General features: G+C 45.3%; 1 protein-coding gene across 4 annotated transcripts in view; it reads left to right on the forward strand.

Annotated features, from left to right (window-relative positions):
* Positions 1 to 23361, forward strand: part of kremen1 (kringle containing transmembrane protein 1) — a 94668-nt gene that overhangs the window by 65222 nt on the left and 6085 nt on the right. For all 4 annotated transcript variants that reach the window (XM_086169565.1, XM_086169564.1, XM_086169566.1 and 1 more), the window contains 3 exons: positions 17183 to 17307; positions 18363 to 18516; positions 19190 to 19522. In XM_086169565.1, coding sequence (XP_086025691.1) covers positions 17183 to 17307; positions 18363 to 18516; positions 19190 to 19522 — 612 coding nt within the window. The remainder of the gene's footprint in view (positions 1 to 17182; positions 17308 to 18362; positions 18517 to 19189; positions 19523 to 23361) is intronic.

The following is a 23361-nucleotide window of genomic DNA, read 5'->3' on the forward strand; positions in this document are numbered from 1 at the left end:
AGTAAGACTGACTTGGAATGTAAGAAATTTAGAATTCTCATCATTCGTGATTAAATAAATAAAGACAATAAAAGTTTCATTGACCAATGTGGCAGTTACCCCTCCTAATGGTACGAGGGTAAACAACGAACTGGACGAGATGATTGTTAACAATGCAACAGAGTGCAATGTCTGTTTAAGTAATAGTAATAGGAGTAATAATAAGTTATGTTGTCGTCTTCAAGGTGATTTTACCCAGCTGATGATTTTGACAAAATTTTGACAAAAGAGACGCATTTATTTCGAAACCTTGGCTTTTCTCCGGTCGCGGTGCCGTTACAGATGTCGACCCGTTAACGGCTCCATCAGCCGGTAACTTTCCCTCTCGACTCCTCACATGGTTTTGGTTTGGCCGCCGAGGTGATCCAACGTCTCCGACCCGAAGAAAAAAAAAGAAAAGATAAAAGAAAGAGAAACTCAAAACAGATTGGTCCATCGGAAGGTTGTTTTTCTTCTTCCCCCTCGCATTAATCATCTCCCGCAGCTTGATCTGGCGTCGGTATAAAACCGAGTATGTGGTTCCAGCGGGCTCCACCTGCAGCAGTACATGCTACTTACACACTGATCAGCATCAATAACAGATAGATGTCATATCTGATATTAAATCACTCCCAGGCACCAACAGCGCAAACTTTCTGCGGTGGATTTTTCTTAAAATGCACGATTTTTCCATGGAAATCATGAATATTTTCTTTTTTTTATTAAGAAAATAACCTCTGAATTGAACCAACGCATTGAAGAGAATGTACAGTGAATACACCAGTATGTGTGTGTGTGTGTGTGTGTGTGTGTGAATCCATGTCTATGATAGGATTCTACAGGTTCTTCTCAGCATCTACTCACATTGCATTCATTCATTCATTGGCTGTTCAACTTCTCCTGGAGGGCTGGAGCCAATCCAGCGAGAGTTGGGGTTCACTCTGGACCAATCACAGGGCTCCTTATAGAGACATACAACCACTCACTCTCGTACTTCATCGACAAAATTCTCAATGTATCCATCGTGAAAACAGAAGCCGTCTTCTGCATTGTTGGTACTATTTTCTGTGAAATACCATGCACTCCTGAGGTTTCAGCCCCGGACTTTTATTTTATAGCCAAATTCACAAATCTCTGTATTTTGTCGTACATTAGAACCTCCGCTTATGAATTCAATCGTTTCTTTGCCAACCGAAATGTTTGCAAACCGAATCAGTGTTTCCCATTGAATCAATTTGAACCCCATTGATCAGTTTTCCAGACCCAGAAAGAACTCTTTGAAACTTTTACATGGATTCATTTGTGGCAAAAATTAAAAGATAACCTGAATTATTGCTGTGTTTCTGGTGTTCTTTCTCTTCTTGCCAGCACTTGTACTTTTCATTTCCTTCACTAAATCATCAAAAGTAAAGCCTTCTGGCGTATCAGACCCTCGCTAACGCTAATCTTTAGCATGCTGTGTTTCATTCATCCAAACTAACAGTCACTTATCTACTTCTAAGATTTGAGGCCTTGTTGTTGTAGCCCTTTTTGCCATTTCAGATGTCTTTCGTGCATCTCTGGTCTTCAGGATTATACAGATAGTTGATTTAGCCATGTTGTAGTAGCACCAGCAATGCTCTCACATTTAGCTATTCTTTCCTTCTTCAGATCAACTGTAATTCATGACTTCTTCCTAACACTGCTAGCACGAGCGCTTTAACCTTTATGGGAGCTATAATAAGGGCTAGCTTCCCAAGAAAAGCACAAAAAAGCATTATAACAAGGGAAGATGAACAATGTAAACAACACGGAGTAGCACGCACGACCGCCGCTACGCTACAACGCGTTTGTTTGCGTTCGTGCACTGATGCTCGTTCTCGATTCTAAATCCGACCGTAAACTTTCGCCAAGGTTCCTCTGTCACAGAAGAATAAAAAAGTAATCAATGGTATTGATTCCTGTCCGTCTTTCTTCCACTGCGGTCGGCACTTCTCTGCCTGTTTCGGCGGCCTACTTTTTAGCAGCAACGGTAAACATGCAGATTGCCATAAAGTTGCATCATTTGGGGGCGAGAAGTTCACAGTGGTTTAATCAGAGCTGTTTTAATCCCTGCCGGGACATTTTGAGAAGCCTGAACCTACACTACCAACAATTTGTACAATTTTGTAAAATAATTTATATATATATAGATGATTTATACATTATTCTCTTTGCATATGTATAGAGATACATATATAATTTATACATTATTCTCTTTATATATATATTGTGTGTTTGTGTGTATATGTATATGTATAAAATTAAAACACTATTCTCTTTTTATACATGTATATATATGTAATTTATACATTATTTTCTTTTTATTTTATTCTTGATATTCACAATTTTGATGCTGCTAGCCCATGTGACCCCCAATTGCCCCAACTGCTCCTTAAGAATAATTTATACATTTTATATATATATGTATGTATATATATAAACATATATATACATATATATACATACATACACATATACATATATATATTTATGTATATATATGTATATACATGTAGATATTTTCTTTTTTTTTTGATTATCAAAATTTTGATGCTCCTTGCCCATGTGCCCCCCAATTGCTCCTTGAGAATAATAAGTACATTTATATGTGTATATATGTATATATGTGTGTATATATATATATATATATATATATATATATATATATATATATTTATTTATTTATTTTTCTTGATGACCACAATTTTGATGCTGCTTGCCTATGTGCCTCCCAATTGCCCCAATAGCTTCTTGAGAATAATACATACATTTTTATATATATATAAAAATATATACCCGATCCAGCGCATCAAAAAAAAATATATATGTATATTTTTTTTTTTTCATTTTTTTTTTTTTTTTCTTGATGATCACAATTTTGATGCTGCTAGCCCGTGTGCCTCTCAATTGCCCCAATTGCTCCTTGAGAATAATACATACATTTATATATATATGTACATTTATATATATTCTTTTTTTTTTTTTTTTCTTGATGATCACTATTTTGATGCTTCTTGCTCATGTGCCCCCCAGTTGCCCCTTGGAGACAAACAAAGTTTTTCTGATTCTGAGCCGCACTCCTCCTCAGACCGAACTCTGAAAGCAACAGGTTTGGGAAGCAAACCGGTCTCAACGGCTGAGAAACAGACGAAACTTCAGACGCCTCGTCGCACCTTTCCCTCGAAGGCGGTTGGAGGCGGAGCTTCCGGGGAGGGGCCACGTCATTGTCGACCTGACCTCTGACCCCTCCCCTCCCCTCCCCCACCCGCCCCGGGGGAAACCCCGACCCAGCGCGTCAAGGAATCCGACTCAAAGCTAAGAGTAGAAAGTCACCAAACTGGCCAGAGGACGTCGGGTCGCTTCCCTCTCTTTCTCTTCTCCGTCTTCTCAGCGAGGGGCCATTAAGGGGATTAAACCTATTGATTACCGGGCGTCCCGGCGATGTAGAGTGTTTGCCAATGAGAGCACGTAGATGGTCCTTGTTTACTGCGTGTCTCGGGGAAAGAGGAGATGAATAGCGCGACGACCGATTTAGCGCTCCGCGTCTGTGGGGGCAGATTTTGATCAGCACGGGTTTAATAGATTCAATTTGTCCAGCCGTGGGTTGTTCTGGATCGCGACGCGTTTCGCCCGATTTCGGTCAAACCGGGACTGTCGATGACGTTTTGTTTTTTTTTCCTTGTTCTTTTCGGCGATGTATGTTTGGGATCATTTTCGGGTTTGTTTTTAGGCGGAGTCAACCAGAGGCCCGTCAGAGCTGCCGGCGCCTCAACGAAAGCTAACAGTTATCCTTTGGTTTCTGTTACACATTGAAGAAAAGAAAAATTCCCACAGCAGGGATGCGAAAATAGAAGAAACTGAGAATTAACAGTGCTAACAATATACATAAATAGGTAGGTAAACAATATGGAAACAGTATAGATGTGCAAAAATTGCGACTAGCAGCAAACAACAGCAATTCTTGTGGTGGCCGCGCAAAGCGGTTGTTTGTCGCCAATATTCAGCACGTTTTGGCTGGAACAACTTAAGCTGCTTATCAGCGTAATAGGGGTGTAATTTATTTATTTGGCTTCTTGCTGTCGACAGAGTAAACACGGTCTTTCCTCGTCTCCCGCCGTCGTCGCAGTGAAGCCAAGCGCTACATACACTTCCTCATATTTCCTTGTCTTAGCTTTTGGGTGACTTTCTCATTATCTGTGTCTCTCACCGCGTTTCTTATCATCCCTGTTAAATATTTTTTCTCAGTCTATCTTGAGGGTTTGTTCACTTCATATTTCCTGCTCTGTGCTGTGTGTACAAAAAACAAAACAAAAAAAAAAAGCCATAAAGCTGATGCTACATACACTATTAGCATGAAACGATCGCTGTGAAATTGCTGTGAAATCACGGTGGCGCTGCTGTTAGCCCCGCCCCCTCGCAGTAATGAGCTCCCTGATTGGATCCCCACTTTTTGTGTGGAGACTCCATGTTGGGGTTCCTCCGGCTTTGCAGGAGACCCTTAATTGCCAAAATGTGGGAATTTAGAGGTTGAATGGTTTGACGTCTCTATATGAGGCCGTCTGATTGGTCCAGGGCAAGCCCCGCCTCTTATCCGATGACAGCTGGGATAGGCTCCTGCACACATAATGAAAGAAACAAAATTGCACGTATTTACAATCTTGTTCGCGTTGTTTACCGGAACAACCCCATCTGGTTTATTTACCTCAAAAGTAAACCTTCCTTGCAGTTAATGCTTTCAATTTGTCGTTTCAAACCTCTGAGAGTTGCATTTCCCTCCCCAGAAAACTGGAATCCAAATAAAAAACGACAAGGTATTTATTATGAAAAGGTCTTTAAATGTGCATTTGATCTCGGATGCAGTCCTCGGCGGCCTCACCCCGAGGAACACAACGTTTTCGTTGTCCAATTAGCTCCGGCGCTGACGAGATGCTCCTGCTCTTCGTTACTTTCAGGCCTAATTGTTGCTGCAGCCGCCGGCGAGGCTTCCAGCCGTCGCTCTCTCGTCTCTTTTTTGGCCAACATGTCGAACAGTTTCCAACCCGAGGCGGGATCAACCCCATTCAACATCCAAACGATTTGTCACGAAAAAAACAAATAATGTCGGTCACGGCCGCCGTGGTTCATGTGTGGGGACAGTATGAGAAAATAACGATGAAGACTATCAAGCTTATATACACACACATATATATATATATATATATATATATATATATATATATTTTTTTTTTTTTCATTACATATATATGTAATAAAATCTAAAAAAAAATTCTATGTAGAATGAATCACCATTAGACCATGATGGGTTCAATACAGGAAGGAATTTCCTGTATTGAGCGATTAATAATGTACAATAAAATATGCATACATATATGATACACTTATTAGCATGTATAATTTAATCATTTATAATTTCGGGTTTCACAATCCCAGATTAGGGGTTCACTGGAGAACGGTATCAGAAAAAAAAAAAAAAAAAGTCTCTGGAGGGGGCAATTGGAGGGCTAATGGGATAGCAGCATCAAAGAATAAAAAACAAAACAAAAAAAAACAATAGAATAAATAAATAATATATATAGAATAACAATATGTAATGAAATATTTAATTGAAAATTATATATTATATATACAATAATATATAATATAAAATAATAATAATGATAATAACAATCAATATAATAGTAATAATAATAATGATAATAATAATGATATTTATATATATATGAATATACATATTTATATATTTAGCTTGTGCTGCATTTCTATAATAAAAGTGAGTGGTATTACATTATAAAGTGCCCAGATATGTGATGCAGTGAAATGTTGGAAGTATTAATGAAAGTGTGAATGATTTAATGTCTCTTTGAGGTGTGAATGAGTGAGAGGTTGTTTGTTGATACGACGTGTGGATGAGAGGATGAATGGTTTTATATCTCAATTTGACTCATGAATGCGCGCACGTCTCTTCCTGTGGCACCGAAATGGATTTAATATAATAAATGAACCAAACGAATGAATCCCAGATGAGCTCACGCGGTCGATGGGAGGTGTGATTTTGCCGGGAATCCATTTTTTGGGTGTAGATTTTAATCACAACTGAGACAGAAAGGTCGGAGTCGGAGTCGGGAGTCGGCGCCGCCGGGCGACCCGCGTCCCCTCGGCGAGGAGGCCTTCGAGCCGAAGAGACGGAAATAAAGGACGACGTGCCGCTTCCAACCTTATTAGGGTCAAACCCTCCCCTCCCCGTGTGATCCTTTTCCACCGGCTGTTTTTCTTCTTCTTCTCCGGACGGACGAGCGGCCGCCGCTTCCTGCGCAGCTCTTCTTTAGGTTGCCGTCGTTCCGCTGGTCTGGACTGCGGTCCGAAAAGCCCGGCTCACCTCTTATTATGGTTTTAGACCAACCTGGAAAGTCTGAAGCACCCCGACCAAAGGAGGTGGATGTAAAAACGCTCTTGCGAGTGTGCATGTGTGTGTGTGTGTGTGTGTGTGTCCTCAAAGTTCCTCTAAATAAAAAATGTAGCAGCCCCTGAAAGTTATGAATAAAGAAGAAAGTTCTAATGCAGCGAACCTTGCTCATCTGCGGCGCCGGGCATGAATAAGGAATAACGGCAGGGAGCGGAGGAGCCGCCGAGACGCAGAATGAATGAACCGATGAATGAATGAATGAAGAAAAGTCTTTTTTATTTTCCTAATTTTTGCACGATTTCGGAAAAAAAAACAAACAAAAAAAAAAACACTGAAACCCTTTAGAAATGACAAAGGGGAGAGAAAACCTGCAGGCGAAACAATCCGGCTTGCGATGTCCCGTCCCAAACGGCAAAAATGACGTGTTTTTCCCGAAACGGTATATTTTGGCGACGCCGACCTCTGACCTCCTGATCGAACCGCCGTTCGGACGCCGCTAATCTTCCCCGCCTCCCTTGTAGCTCGGCGTTGAGGGTCCCCTCTGAGACCTCCCCGGCTCCCGCGGGATATTTGGTTTGTGGATGGAGGCGGAGCGATGCGATTTGGCAGCCGTTCCCCCCCGCACGCCTTCGCCGCCGCCCCCTGGAGTCTCGGAGAAGGCACTAATTATTCATTTAAAGCTGCGGCTCTTCCCTCTTTCCCTCTAATTAGATGGTTAGTCGCTCCCCGGGGCCCCGGGGCAGGGTCATTGATCTTCTCCATCTCTATCTGCTGGAACACACACACACACACACACACACACACACGGTGTAATCATACACATACCATGCTGACACACACTCGTCGGCTCTCCATTGATTGGGACGATTGATTAAAGGTTTCGTTTTCCCCGAGACTCGCCTCCGACGTAACAAACCTGGCCCGCACCCTTTTCGGGGAGAAAAACAACCCCCCCCCCGATTTACATTTTGCAGATCCAGAGGACGTACATCGCACACACACACACACAGGAAAGCACACACACGCAAGGCCGATCAATTGGTTGCTAAACACTTCCCTCTTTCTGCCTGCTCATAATCCCCTTATTGTCTAAACATGAATCGTCCCCTCTATAATTTATGATCCGCGTACCAATGCAAACCATAAAAGCGCTTCCCCCCTCGCCGCTGCCGCCGCCGCCGCCGCCGCCACCACCGCCGCCGCCGCCCCTCCCGCCTCTTGAATTTTCCAGGAATCATCAGATTGTGCAGGATTTTTTTGCAGGGTTGTTGTTGAAAACGACAGGCATGAAAGAACGTCGTAAACACCAGGCCATGTTGTGTTGCTATCCCAGGCAGGCAGTTTGTGTGTGTGTGTGTGTGTGTGTGTGTGTCACATGTGAGCGCTTAGCCCTGCGGCGGTGTGCTTAATGGGCCGATGGGAGTGTTTCCAGGCCGCCGTCATACCTGTGTTTTTCAGATGACATTCATCAAACCTCTTAGCACTTTAGGAATGCGCTTTGTTTTGTTTTTTTCCTAAACCCTTGTCCTCTCCCGGTTTGACCCCGCAGCCCTGCTAATGACCGTGTGTGTGTGTGTGTGTGTGTGAGTGTGTGTGTGCTCTCACACTGTAATTGCACGTTAATGAACCGGCTGGTGCTGCTTTATGGATCATTTTGGCCCCCCCTTTTTTTTTTTCCTCCCTCTTTCTTTTTTTCTGTCTTTCATCTGTTTCCTTAAAAGAAGCAAAACAAATCCTGGACGCTCTTCATTTCAAAGATGCATATCCGGGTTATCGCGACTCCGCATCTCTGTGATGTCGGAGGCGACGTCGGAATCGAACGGATCCCGGGTCTGGAATTGTGCGTCTTCTTCTTTGTTTACATGTGTGTTTCCATGGCGATCGTACTCCGCTTTATTTAAAACCGTTAAAAACTGAGTGACTTGAATGTGAAATGCGAGTATTCCCTCCCGTGGAGTGTGAGGGCGTCCACCGATCAGGGATGTAGTTTAAAATTCACAAGAAATCAATCATGAATAAGACCTTAGTGATGAGAAACTAAAAGTGCACAACAAAAAAAAAAACTTTACATGGCAAATACACCGATTTAACAAAAGTTGCTTTTTGCAGGTCCTCAAACCTTTCCAGGAATTAGATTAGCTCAGCTACAAGAACCATCACATGAGGGTCTTTTTACGTTTCCATAGTAACTCAAAGGTGCTTGCTGATTGGTGGAACTCATAAGCCGCCGCCCGTCGATGCATACTTCTTGCGAACAGCCGATTTTTAAAAGCTCTCATGGTCACTCATCGGTTGTTTTCTTGGAAATTGTTGAGCTTCGAGGAGCTCGCAGAGGAACATCTGCATTTCGGACAGAATTAGAGCAGAGTTAGCTAACGGCTAACGGTGTTCTTCACACCGTAAAGAAACGCAAGGAGAATATAAAAAACCATCAGAAAGTCCGTGGTTATTATTCCATGAAGGCCGTGGCCACTTCTGCCGCCATTTTGTCTTCTTCTTCTTCGTCACTCGTTTGTTTTTGCGGTGTTTAAGGTGCACGTCTCAGCGCTCCTGCTGACAAACAGGTTCCTCTGGAGGAGGCTACTTCCTGGAGTGGAATTTCGAGACTGGACGGTTCTTCGAACTTCTCAGTCTGAAAGCATCCATAGAGACAACGTCTATAAAGTTTAGCAGCGAATAAAGAAACCTCTCTTCCGTTTCGTGGGAGCAGAGTCCACACACACACACACACACACACACACACCTACGTAGCGATGACGACGTCTCCCATCCATGTGGGCGTCTCCAGTTTGACCTTTCACTTTGCCCACGGAATTCTTAGCGCGGCGCGTCAGACGGCAAACAAGGCCCCAAACACCCCAGATAACTAAATTATTCGAAGCATCGCCGTGGAAACGCCGCAGTTATCTGCATTTCGCTTGCGAAAACCAGCAGGGCCAGTTATTAATCTTTCCTTAAAGCGCCATGTTTAGCTTTACCTGCTAGCAAAACATTAGCATGGCTAATGTACGTATGAATAGCGGATGGATAGGACACACTTTTGTCACACACACACACACACACATACACACATGTTGTGCATTTCCTGATTGTTTTTGTCTTTTTTTCTTATTTGGTTTTCAATCCTGTTTGTTTTTTACGTCACTGTGACATTTTAGTCACCGTCATTTGTGGCTGCTCTGCTTTTTTTGGAATACGCGGATCTGACACACAAAGTAATTAAATATTTTTATTTTGTGACATTTACGTGCCAAAATATCACTTTGTGCTGCAGTTAAAGTTCCTCCGTCCATCCATCCATCCCAGTTTCCCTGTCCTGCAAAACAAATGGAGGAGTTCCGGGAGCTGTTTGTCTCCGTTAATCTCAGATTAATCAATTAATCTGAGATTTATCTCATTAATCGAACTCTTAATCAGTGTGCATCTGAAATATGCAGCACTTTAGCATCGTGCACACACGCACAGATTTACATTATTGATCCCTCTATCTCGGAGGAATATTTCATCAAAGCAATGTTTGGAACGTTAAGATAAAGAAATAAATATATAACCTCCCGTCTATCAGGCGAGTATTCTTGCGATGCGTTTAAGGAACCTAGGAATTTTCATGCACCTGTTTCCAGTGAACATATTTCTGCGTCTCAGTGTGTGATTTTTATTTTCCTTATTTTTCGTTGAGGGAGGGGATCGATCGGTTTACTGCTCAGCCCCTTCGGCGTCATCAGTTGGCTGAGGATTCACAAGGAAATCGGGGCTCGTCACCGACGTCCCAAAGCCTGTTTTTAAAAAACAAAACAAAAAAAAAAAGAACCCAGACGCTTTGAGTTTGAATCGTCGGATGAAAGCGAACGCGGCGGCTGTTAATAGTAAATCTATTTTTGAATAAAGGCACGGACAGGATCCCATTAAAAGACACTCGGTTCGCCGTTTCCTCGGGTTTTCTCTTTCCTTCCTTCTTCCGAACCCACCACATGTCTCCGAGATTTATACCCGTAATTACGTTTCCCTAATAGCACGTTTGCGCCCCCTGTTTGCGTGCCGCTCCTCGCCAAGTCGCGCTCGCCGAAGCCCGTTTGATGTTTTTGTTTGTCGAATCCCTCTGGTGTCCCTCTTTTCTCTCTTTCCCTCTGATGTGTCTTTTTTTTTTTCTGCACTTCCTGCGTGGGGCGGCATCCCTCCCGTTCGCCGCCAGACAGACAAACACCCGCCAACTTTGTTGTTCCCGTCCCGCTTCCTTCGCCGCCGCTGTATTGTGGGTAGGCCTGCTAAGCCGCCGCTCCGCCGGGGCTCAGGCCCGCCGGGCCGCCGGGGGTCTGGGTGCAATCGGGCCTCGATCGAGTCTCCGTTTTGTTTTTGGGTTTTTTATTTCTTAACTCCGTCGGAGCCCGACTCTCTCGTCCACCCGCCCGGCCACCTCCTGTCCCCCTCCTGCTGAGACCTCCTGAGGTTTCCAGAGGTCTGGTCTGGAACATTTATGCACCTTGTGTTTCCTCCGTTTCTCCCCTCTGGCTTGTTAAAGTCTAAATTCTACTGACAGCTTTAATGTGTGTGTGTGTGTGTGTGTGTTTGATTTTATTGCACGTGAAGATATTTGCACTTGTTGCACCTGCAAAACAGATGTTTTTTTGTTGTTTTTTTTCCTTCTATGCTTTTGTGAGGCGTTTTTACCAAAAGTTATATTTTATTCTCCTTGTTTTCTGCGCTCGCCGGACGTGCGCTGCCGAGGAGCCAATTAAAACCGCCGCTAGTCTTTTTTTTTTTTTTTGTGCAATTCGATCTCGCCACCTGCCGCTCTCGGGGGGGCGAAGGTTTCCCGACCGCCGCGACGGGTCGGAAAAAGGACAAAGACATAAAGTGAATACATTTGCAATCATGTTGTCAAAGCAAAGTGAAACAGAAGGACACTCAGACCTCCAACAAGCTCGGTGGCCTGATCTTATAAATCATGCAAATACGCTAGAAATGCGTTCCCGTAGCCGACTGGATACCCCGTGGTTTTTTCAGGGCGGCCCGTCGAAGCCGCTTTGACGTCACGGTGTGATTTTCCCCGCGACCGGAAGGCACCACGCGGAGCCAGGTGCGGCTCCACGGGTCAAAAACAAACGTTCGCTTCCAGCCGGCGAACACCTGGACGGTGACGCCAGTGGAAACCTCAGAATTCACAGGTCACCGTTTTTTTATCAGCTGATGTTTGGGTTGGGAAACAAGTCAGGCGTCACTCCGTCGGCCAACGACATCCAAAAAGCCTTTCCCTTTCTCTCCCGGTGACCGGGCCACACACTGCTACTCGACCGTTGGCACTGACACGAAATCCACAGCGGTGGTTGGCTCAAGGACCACCTCTGGAGCATGATGCCGCCTCCCGCTGTGTCTGGCTTGCCGAGCTAGGCATGCTACGCAGCTAGCTCCAAATGTTTGACGATCAAAAGTGGAGAATTTTGCGGACCCGACTGGCAACTCCTGTGACTCTTCTCTTTCACAAAGTTCAACTGTCTCCGTTTAAGCCATATTTGAAAGAATCTGAAACCCTGCAAAGTAACATAGTGACGTTAATATCAGTACAAAGAAGCTCCAAAGATGTACAAAGCAGTACCAATGATGTACAAAGAAGTACAGACAAATAACGAAGTACCAATAACATACGTAGATGAAACGAAACAGAGAACTGGTGACTTGCAAAGAAGTACTGATGATGTACAAAGAGGTTCCAATGTACAAAGAATTACTGATTTCATAGACAGAACTAAGGATGGCGTACAAAGGTGTCCCAAAGACAGACAAAGAAGTACTGATAACATACAAAGAAGTACCGATAACTAAGCAAGAAGTACCGATAACATACAAAGAAGTACCGATAACTTAGCAAGAAGTACAGATAACATACAAAGAAGTACCTATGATGTACAAAGAAGTACCGATAACATACAGAGAAGTACCATTGACAAAAAGGAAGTACAGATGACGTTGAAAAAAGCACCAATAACATACATAGATAAAGCGATGGCATACAAAGTACAGATGAAGTACCAATGATGTAGAAAGAAGTACTGATGACATTGCGATGATGTACTGATGATGTTCAAAGAAGTACCAGTGATGTATCTGTACCAATGATGTAGAAAGAAGTACTGATGACATTGCGATGATGTACTGATGATGTTCAAAGAAGTACCAGTGATGTATAAAGAAGTACCGATGACAAAAAGAAAGTACTGATGACCTACAAAGAAGTACCGATAATGTGCAACGAAGTACCGATAATGTGCAACGTAGTACCGATGACATTCAAAGAAGTGCCGATGATGTAGGATGAAGTACCAATGATGTAGAAAGAAGTACTGATGACATCGCAATGATGTACTGATGACGTTCAAAGAAGCACCAGTGATGTACAAAGAAGTACCAATGACAAAAAGAAAGTACTGATGACCTACAAAGAAGTACCGATAATGTGCAACGAAGTACCGATGACATTCAAAGAAGTGCCGATGATGTAGGATGAAGTACTAGGATATAGGCTATATGTAGGATATAGAAAGGAGTACCGATGATGTATAAAGATGTACCTTGACGTACAAAAGTACGGGATTGGTTACGCTGAGAGTGAACAAAAAGGTGATGAAGACGAATAAATCAACACTCTTCCAGCACACTTTGTAATCACTTACTTCTGCAAACAGATCAGTCGTCATTATCATAGTTACTGTTTGCTGGAACCCCTTCCGTGGCCAGCTGCTCCGGCTCTGCACCAGGCTGCTTGATAAAAGGCCCGGCTGTTTCGTAATCCTGCGAAATATTCGACTGCCCGCCTGACTTCACTGAATGCATACCTGCAGTCTGACTGAGCGTTTTCCATCTCCGCTCTCTGACTTTGACATTGTACCTGGACGTCTTGCTCCAGGTGTTTATCTCATCTCCTCTCAGCCCCCCCTTTCCCTCCTCCGATGGCACATTGCACCCGGGTTAATCTTGTTTATACTCAGGGAATGGATGGGGAAAGGAAAAAAACTGCTGTTCCGGCGCTGTCCTACATCCCCCTAAAAATATAAAGTACCTCCAATATTCTCATTACTTCCATGTTTGCCTCTTACTTGTCACATAATCCAGCCTTTAAAATTCACCAGCATGAGTCAGGGGGAGAGTTTACTAAAGAATTCAAATCGACATTAATCCACTTAGAAGGCTTTGCCTTGGTCGCGTCTAAATAGGAACATTGCACATTATTTATCGCCGCTCCGAAGATGGTTTTGCGGTGGAGATAAGTCGCCCCGGCAAGAAAAGCCAAAATCAGGTCCGGAAGAAGTCGCGGGTCAGTAGGAGTGAAGAGCGAGGGCCTAGACGTTCTCCCGTTATCGCCGGTCCGGGGAGGACATTCTTGCGGACAATAACGCGGGAGGAATTTAAAACATGTCACACTTTTCAGCTGAAAGCCATTCCCACACGAGCAGAAGGAATCCGCAGAATCTGTTTTGCATAGAGGGGCGACCGTGTCTGGCATACAGCGCAGTAAGACACTGCAAGTGTTTGCATCATGGGAAGGAGGGGGGGGTTACCGCAGTTCATCCACACACATGAGCGATGCCCTCCAAAGCACTGCGTGCCATTCCTTCCCTCTGCAACTTGATTCGTTTCGCCGGCTCCAAGTGAATCTCACGCCACAGGCTCATAAATTGAGAATTGTTCCTCTGGTGTTCTTATCATTAGCGACATCTAGGAGGACCAGCTGGGCGCTGGCGGAGCTAGCTGTCATCGGCAGAGCAGACGGCGTTCGGGACGCGCACGCTTGCGAGGACAAAGGAAAAACCCCGACGGATTCATTTCTAGGACGGTGCCGGTGCGCAGAACCGGAGGGGGGGGGGGTTGGCACGGGGGCGGGGGCAAACCTCCACAGTCTCTAAAGCTCCTTGTCAAACTCTGCGACATCAACAAAGCGAGATGCCGTGCTGGCAGACGCACAAAAAGACCCGCCGCTGTTTGATATCTAACTTTCGATCATCTGGAAGCCGCGCCGCGGAATTCGTCACACGGCGTTGTCTTATTTATTGCCTGCGAACAAAAACATTAATAAATCCCGAGACATGATTGACTGTCCTGTCAGGGCTCGGTTCAGATAGCTGCCGTTTTTGACTTGTTCCTTTTGATGTTCAACGGCATTCCAGTTAAAGGGTAAAGATGTTTGCCAAACTGGAGACATACAAGTACTGACCCTGAGTAGGAATGCTACTGCAGGGTCAGTACTTGTATGTCTCTACACGACAAGTGATTCAGAGAGCGAAGAGTTGTATGTCTCTACATCTCTGTATGTCCTTTTAAACATGTGAATGAGGTTGAATTATTCCTTCTATATGAAATGTGAATGACAGAGTGAGGGTTTGTATCTCTTTATAAAGTGTTAATGAGAGGGTGAATGAATGGTTGTACGTCTGCATACATGTCCCTGTGCCACTTGGCCAATGAGACATGGGATCGACCACCAAACCCTGACGGAAGGATAAGCTTGATACCTTATGAATGAATGAATGAATGAATGAATGAATGACGTATTGGGATTGTGGTATTGAAGTGTCGCCATCAGCCCAGCGGTTTCTGCTCAGTCCCACTTGCAGACCAGCAAACCAGCCAGCGGAAAAAAAAAAAAAAAACCTGACCTTCTCCTGCCGCTGATTTGATCCGGGCCCCCAGAAATGTCAGTCATGTCCAGTTTTCCAGGCCGTTTGGCAGCCGGGAGATCAAACACATTTAAGCTCCGCTGGGAAAAAGAGCCGGTTGTACTTTTATGCACTGGAGGTGAAAGGTTACAGCAACGATGTACTGTATTGCATTTTACGCCCCCAACAACTGTTCTGCACTTGCTCTTTTTGTCTCTCCTTGTCTTTCATTCTTTTATACTTTGCATGACAGCGAGGAGAATTTTCATTTTTCTTCTTTTTTTTTTTTTTTTTTTTCTTTTGTCCCCATTTGTGTTGGAAATTGTTCTCACGTCGTGCATTTTACTTCAGAACACCAGAGGGAATGGCAAGGGGGAAGAGGGTTGGTGGGTGGGGGGTTATGAACGGTAACAAAAAACAAAACAATTCACCCGGTGGAAAAGGGTTTGTAAGAGCGCTACGTTGAATTTGGAGTCGTCGGAGGGTTCCGTCAGACCGTCTGATGAATCCACGGCGCAGAAGACGCCGACGACTCCGTTCATCCCACTGTGTTCCCCGAAACATGTCCGCTTTCCGTCCGTCCGTCTGTCCGGCCTGCGATCCGTCTCTGACTGGTGGCCCATTTGTGTCTCCTGTTCCGGTTAGACCCTGATATGACAACGCTGCCGAACCACCGGGGCCTAGAAAGCAAAGCCAACCTTGATCTGACGGAGGAGTTGTTTATCGCTGTTGACAGCGCGGCATACAAACACCTCCCCTTCCCCTTGTTCTTGCGTTGGACGCCCACAACGCCGTAGCGGGATTAGCTTCCCATATTTTGAAAAAAAAACAACAACAACTCGGAAAATAAAGTTGTTCTATTAGGAACCTACCCCGGGGTTTGTCCGTCACTTATCCTGGTACTCGAGTAGCAACAGAAGAAGGTACTCGTTGGCCGGTGAGATAGGGTACCTCCAAAGATTTGGGAGCGCCTCTTGTTCCCTTGTCTGTGGGGTGAACTAAGCAGCATAGATCATGAATGAATGCATGAATGAATGAATGAATGACCCGATTATCTCTTTGCTCATTGGTCATTTCATTTAAACCCAGGAGGGGACTGGACATATTCAGTCCATAACAAATTTGTTTTCATCTAGGGCTACATCAGCATAACGGTTGCCCTCAAAGGGCCACATGTGACGATAACAGTATAAACATAATATGAAATAAATGTGATTACTCCTCCTACTCTCCTGAATGTTAAATAACTGAAATTATTACTCATTCAGATCCAAAATGTTACATATGCACTCCCATCTTTTTTGTCTTTCTGGACATTTAGAGACCATTTATATTTCTCAATTCCACTTGGAAATGGCATTGCTGTGGATAAACTGCGATCTAATGGCGGGATTCCGTCACTTTGCGGGGAACGTGATCGGCGTGAATTGTGGGAAAAGTAGTTTATGGTCCAAGCACGCGTTTGACTCATTTATTCTAAGACAATCAGACTTTTTGAGACGTTCCCAGGGGCCACGTGAAATGACGTGGGGACCCACATTTGGCCCGCGGGCCTTGAGTTTGCCGCATGTGGTCTATAAGAAACATGAAAAATGGATTTATATGAAACAAGACATGATATTATGGGCTGTCCATCGCTTCTCATGGAAGCAAGTTAGGTATTAGCTTCTTTTTTTTAAGTCTGCAGAACTTTCTGCAGCATCCATCCATCCCAGGCGGGACGTTGGAGGGTATTTTGTCCTTCCTCTTCAATGCTCCCGGGTTCTGTCTGGATTAGTAGTAGGGAGGAGGACCCTGGTGTTCCTCGAGAGGTTCCTTTTGTCTTTTAAAGGGCCGCGATGCTTCCCGAATAGCGAATCCTCTCTGGCGATGTAGGCCGAACCGCCAGGGAAAACCCTTTGAAGACGTGGCAGGTTTCGTTTCTGGAATTTTGTCTGGAGGAGCAGCTCCGCTTCCAGCACAAACAAGGATCCAGACAAAAAAACCTAGATGTAGAACCAACCAGAGGAAAAAACATTTAATGTACACCCTCGGCGGCACGAAATGCCGATAGCGATTGGATAACTTACTAATTATATTCCCTCCCTTGCAGTGCCCGGGAACTTGGGCTGCTTCAGGGACAGCGGCGCCCCCCCAACCCTGTCCGGCAGCAGCGAGACCTCCAACAAGCTCACCATCCAGAACTGCATCAGCTTCTGCCGCAAGCAGAGGTACAAGGTGAGGCCCAAAAACGTGAAACGCCCTGTCGGAAAATGTACCCGGTACTTGTACACTTTTAGGGTAGATATTATGTGACACATCGATTTATCCATATATGTATCTTTGAATAGCTTGTTTTTGTTTTTCCCCAAATTCTTTCCGGGTGGCTCAGGGGAAAACCTCACCTCCTGGCACGGGCACCCTCAAATTCAAAAATGGCCACTCTCTTGAGTGAGAAGGCATCCGTCAAATTGCTCCTGTCATGTCTAAAATTGACACGAGACGTCTTCTGCGAAAGTCAACATCGTCTATTTGCGTTCCCCCGACGGTTCTCGGCAACGCCGCCCGACGCCGTCCTATTTTTTCTCCTTCCTGCTTCAGCCCAAGCGCGGCAGATGACAAATCATCACGACAATCGGGGCTGACAGCTGGAAATGGAGGGTTATTAGCCCGCCGGGCGCCTCTCCTCCGGCACGTTCCCCTCGTCTCCGAGCGCCACGCCGCCGTCGTCCCTGCTGTAAACAGTGCCAGGTGTTCGTTTTCTGTCTCAGCAGATCCGGTTCGGCTTCGTCTGCATTGACGGATACTGACAGCCTCTCCCCGCCCCGCCCCCCCCTCGCACTGGCAGATGTTACACAAAGTGGCGGCAGATTGGCATCATCCACTTACCCTTGGACAGTCGCTAACTTAATGCATATATCGAACATCCGTGCATGCAAGTCGTAGTCCTTGGTGACATTTGACAAAGACCGCCGGCTGATGAGGCCGGCGCCGAGCCGTGGCAGCCTTCCTTCTTCTTCGTCGGTTAGAACAGTAAAACAAGGACGGGGTCTCAATGCAACTCGAGCAACAGCGGAAGAGGCCTCTGCGCAACCTCCAACTCAGTAAATTCATGTTGGGCCTGAGAGTCGGACAATGGCGTCCTCATGACTGTCGGGCAGAAGCTCTTTTTGACGAGGCGCAGCGCGTGGATCATTTAAAGATACATGAACTGTGGTCTACTCTGGTGCCCTCGGAAGAAAGTCGGAAGAAAGTGAGGAAAGTCAACACGGGCGCCTTCTGTGTTCCCTTAGCTGGCCGGCATGGAGTCGGGATACGCTTGTTTCTGCGGCAATGAGATGAACCTGCGCGACCACGGTGAGTCACCCAGCATGGAGTGCAACCACGTCTGCTTCGGCGACCACACTCAGCCCTGCGGCGGGGACGGCTGGGTCATCATCTTCGACAGTGAGTACCGGGAAACGGGGTTACTATCTCCTCGCTCCAATCTTTGAGCTTTCAATCTCTACCTAAAGGTACCCCTTTCGCACCGTTGGACCTTTTGCGGTTCCGAGTACTTTTTCAGCAGCTTCTCTCAGAGGAACCAGGGACCTCTGTTCCTGGAACCGTTTTAGCTCCTCCGAGGCAGGGTCTTTTTTCTGGTTCCAGCGGAGCTCATGTGAAGTAGGTGTTTGATGATTGGAGGAACTCAGGAGCCAAACTATTGTGGTCACTGGACTGCTGTTTTCTTGTGACAAAATAGACTGGAGGAGGGTAGCTTCTGGAACGAAATCGGAGCCGGAGGTTTCTTAGAACTGTGTTCTTGGAACTTTTCTGTCTGCAAGCAGCTTAAATCTTCTTGATATTTATTTGGATATGGTGTTAAATTACCATGGGCAAATTCACACTGACCTTCTGGACTCAGCAAGATATTGCCGACAAATCCCCCATAAATATGACCAGGAAATAATCTTAAAAAATGCCGCCTTAAAAGTTGCCTCAATCAAACTTTCTCTATCAGTTGCCTCAAACTTTAGAATCGAAATGATCTGTCGTGTCATTTCCTGCGATTACTTTTAGAAGTGGTGGTTATTCTTTATTTTCCGTTGACGTTATCCACTGTTTGTTTCCACTCCGGTAGCCCGAGTCGGAGCTTGTGGTGGAAACTACTCGGCCCCGTCGGGGGTCATCTACTCCCCCGACTTCCCGGACAGTTACGGGCACAACCGCGTCTGCTACTGGACCGTCCAGGTCCCGGGATCCTCCGCCATCCTCTTCAACTTCACCTTCTTCGACATCTCGGACCAGTCGGACATGGTGGAGCTGCTGGACGGCTACAGCAACCAGGTGGTGGCCCGCTTCGATTGGCGCAGCCCGCCTCGGGAGCTGGTGAACATCACCGGAGACTTTGTCATCGTGTACTTCTACTCGGACCGAGCCAACCACGCTCATGGATTTGCCCTGCTTTACCAAGGTAGGACCTCCTCTCCCCTTGCTGAGCAGGCTGTCGTAGCTTCTTGTCTTCTTGGCTGTTTCCTGTTCCACTTTCTGTTTTCTGCTTATTTTTTTTTCGAGTCTATTTACCCACAAAAAGCCCTCAAACAAACCAGCAGTTGTTTCAGCTGCTTAAGCAGTGGAGAAACATTGTAAACACAAAGTGGCTAGCGTACAATTTAGCTGAATACGCTATGCTAGCAAATCGTGTTTGTCAATAGACAAGTTAAATTTGCATCTCATGGTGTTGACTCATTGGGACGGTGCCACTATTTTGTAGTATTTTAGTGTATCAGGTGTATTAGCTTGACTTTTAGCCAGTATTTATCTGCTTAGCATATGACCTCTGCATGCAGAGGCTTTATTTAAGCTACAGTACAAAGTAATTATTGTTACTGTTTGTTACTGTTATTGTCTGAAGGAGATGCTAATGTCCCGGAGCATGAAGCTTCAGGCTGGGTTAGGATTTGGGTTCTTTGGAGCACGGTGGGAAGTTGGTGCTGCAGGGAGGGCTGCTCGGGTTGCTCCTCCTGCCGGGGGGAGGAAGAGATCGGAGGTCACGGCTAAAGAATCTCGGGTTGATCGGCCCACGGCCCAACAAGTGGACAGAGTTCCAAGATACGTAACGTACCTACACGTTGTTTGCATATATCCAGGTGAGTCCTTGAGGACATCTCAGTCGTAGGCTACGCCCCTGCCTATCGGTCCAGATCCGGGATTCGGCGATGCGTAGAAACCCCGGTTGCCCTGGGACTCACCTAGAAACAGAATTTGCATGAACAGGCGGAGACTCGCGGTGCCGCGGAACAGTTTTGCATAGTACCGCCTGTTTGCTGTGGCAGGGGAAGCTGTCACGCCGGAGGCAGACCCTTTTCTCTTTTAATTTGCTAGTCAATGTCTCACTGCCCCAGGTGATACTGCATATTTAAATTGTGTCGTTTTTTTTTTTGTTTTTTTTTTTTTATTTCTAGTACCTCGCGCTCTTATCGAGCTCTGGCAGGCTGCTCCACGTCTCCAGAATGAGATCCTCGGTGAATTCCGACGCCAGCTCCATACAAAATACCCCGATGCTGTGCACAATCCCCTCTGATGGCATAATTGCGTTGCAGAACTGATATTTTCGAAAAGAGAGCGAAATCCTTAAAAGGCTTCATTCTCCCGCCGGACATAGGACACAATGAAAATGCGATGGAATCTAAACTCTGGATTTCTGAAGCGTCTCGCAGTGGTAGAAGGTCACGCTGTGTGTGTGTGTGTGTGTGTGTGTGTGTGTGTGTGGCGTCAAGCAGATGCCGGGTACAGCTTTTTGGTCACGTTTCCGTCGCCCTTATCGAAAGGGTGAATGACGGGAGGCAAAAACTCGAACTTTAAAAAGATGCTTGCCATTTTCGTATCGCGGGTTTTGGGGAAAACCTGTCCTTCCATTTGACGTCCAGACACGTCAAACATTGACATCAAACATCGGCGGCCTTCTGCCTCGACCGGTTGGGCGGCGAGACAGCAAAGCAAGAGTGTGATCGAGGCCGGGGCGTTGATCTCTTCCTAACAGTAACAGTAATGCTAACGGTTACAAGCTAATAGCTGACGTAATACAATAATAGCGTCAGTATTCGTAAAAGAAAAAACAATAGTGGACACCCGGCCTTCTAACCGGAGGACTCGAGGACGGTCCCGAGGTTACGAGGCGTAAAAGAGATGCATGATGGGATATGAATGGACACTTATAAGTGAGGCCAAAAGAGGCTAAATTGCTAGAGGCTAGTTTGTTTGAACCGGATGAAACGATGAGAATAGAGGTTATTTCTTCAGTCTCATGATGAGCAAACGGTACGAGACTCGTGGACTTGAGTCCACGTCTGAACCGTCACTCTTGTAAGCCCATCCATGTTTTCACTGAAGTCCCAAATAACGCGGGCTTAGAAACCAGGACATTATCCACTCTCGGACTTTTAGCGTCGGCTTGATTTTGTCGTCAGACCTGCGGGCTGTCAGCGTCGGACGCTGCTGGGAAAAAAAAAATAACGTCCTCTGCTGTTTCTCACTCCATCGCTCCGCATGGATCATCTCCAAAGGTGATTTAACATGTTAATTTCCAGTGATGCGAGCGCAACCCGGTGTGATTCACTGCAGGTGACATTCAGGCTCCACAGCCCGCTGCACAGGCGGACGATGTGCCGCCGCCTCTACTCCAAACACACCCTCATTTTTCTTTCCCGGCGGAGCTACACTAAGAAACAATATCTGGAGGTCGCAGCTCAAAAAAAAAAAGATTTTGAAGGAGATTCCAGATGAAGATGCACATTGCTAGGTTTGTGCAGTGACAGACCTCCGACAGTCCGAAAACATGTAAACACATGCTACCAGCGCTAATAAGTGCTAATAATAATAGTAATGATAATAATGATAAGTATTTTCACTGTTATTATTATTATATAACTGATAATAATAATAATAATAATTATTATTATTATTATTATTATTATTATTATATAGACATGATGGTGAGAATAGTAGCTCATAGAGAAAATATATCGTTATGTTAAATACTATAGCAATAATGAAAAAAGAGAAACTGTAATAATTATTCTTATTATCATCATCATTGTAATCAATGTTAATTACTGTCATTACATAATTGTTATATTATAATTAAAAAGATGATGATGAGAATAATAAACATAAAAAGTAGTTGGAAAAAAAATAAAAATGAAATTAATTAAAATAATTGTGATGATAATAATCATAAATTCTGATAATAATGAAAATGTGATGATATGATAATCATTCATACATAATGGTCACCATGACATTTATTAATATAATGACAACAATAATGATATTGTTGTTTTACAAAGATTTTACAGGCTTTTTATATCTCGGAGGAGGATTTTATGGGAGTCCAGAGAGGGCATTGCCTCTTCATCCATCCTCTGAAGAAAATCAAGGGCGACCGCGTGACGTCGGCTCTTAAGGAGCGCAGTTTTTCAAAAGAAACAGGAGGAAGTGATTTGCAGCGTCTTTGTTTAGGCGAAGCAAATGAAAGGCAGAGGCGATATTTTATTGGTGATATTGCAGGCAAATGTGTGGATGTTGTCCGAGCGCTGTTGTTTTCACAGCCCGCCTGGCTCTCGCAGGAGGCTAAAACAAACACGGCTGATTGCAAACACGTCGTCCGGAGCGGGCGGAAGAACTTTTTTAGAAGACTTGGACGTTTTAAATATTCACCGGTGACTCGGCCGTGAAATCTCCTGTCGGCGCGGAGGCCGAGGGGAAAAGAAGAATCGCCTGGCGGTTGATCAAAGGTGCTTTCAGTTACCTCTCCGACGGCGGTCAAAACAATTTCCCGTAAATTAGCGTAGGAAGTGCTCGCACCTGCGATGCGTCGGGTTGCCGTGAATAAATATCGAAAGTATCAATGCTGCATTTTCATTTTTCTGAGACAGAAGCCTCGTAGATAAAAACACCTTCGGGGCGGCGTGAAGCTCTTTGAAAGCGGAGCCGACAGCCGAGCTAAATGGGAGCCGACATTTCCGGCGCCTCGCCGACCCGATCCCGTTCGCGACGGTTAATTCTGTTAATTCTGTCAGCGGGTGTCGGGCCCACGCCTGCAGAGTTCACTTCGGAAGGGTGAAGCTGCAAATTGGAAACGAGCGAGGGGGCGGCGGCCTGGAGGGAGCGTTGGGGGAGGGGGGGGGGGGGAGTCGCATGTTTTAGAAAACCTTGATCAGCGGTGGGAGTAAATAAGAAACACGGCTTCCTGTCGCCGTTTCCCTTCGCTCTCTGAGAAGAAATGGCGTGACTGTTAAGTCGAGTCATATG

The sequence above is a fragment of the Fistularia commersonii genome, chromosome 22 (assembly GCF_037954325.1).
Source record: "Fistularia commersonii isolate RoL2024-O1a breed Wild chromosome 22, RoL_Fcom_v1.0, whole genome shotgun sequence".
Lineage (NCBI taxonomy): Eukaryota > Metazoa > Chordata > Actinopteri > Syngnathiformes > Fistulariidae > Fistularia > Fistularia commersonii.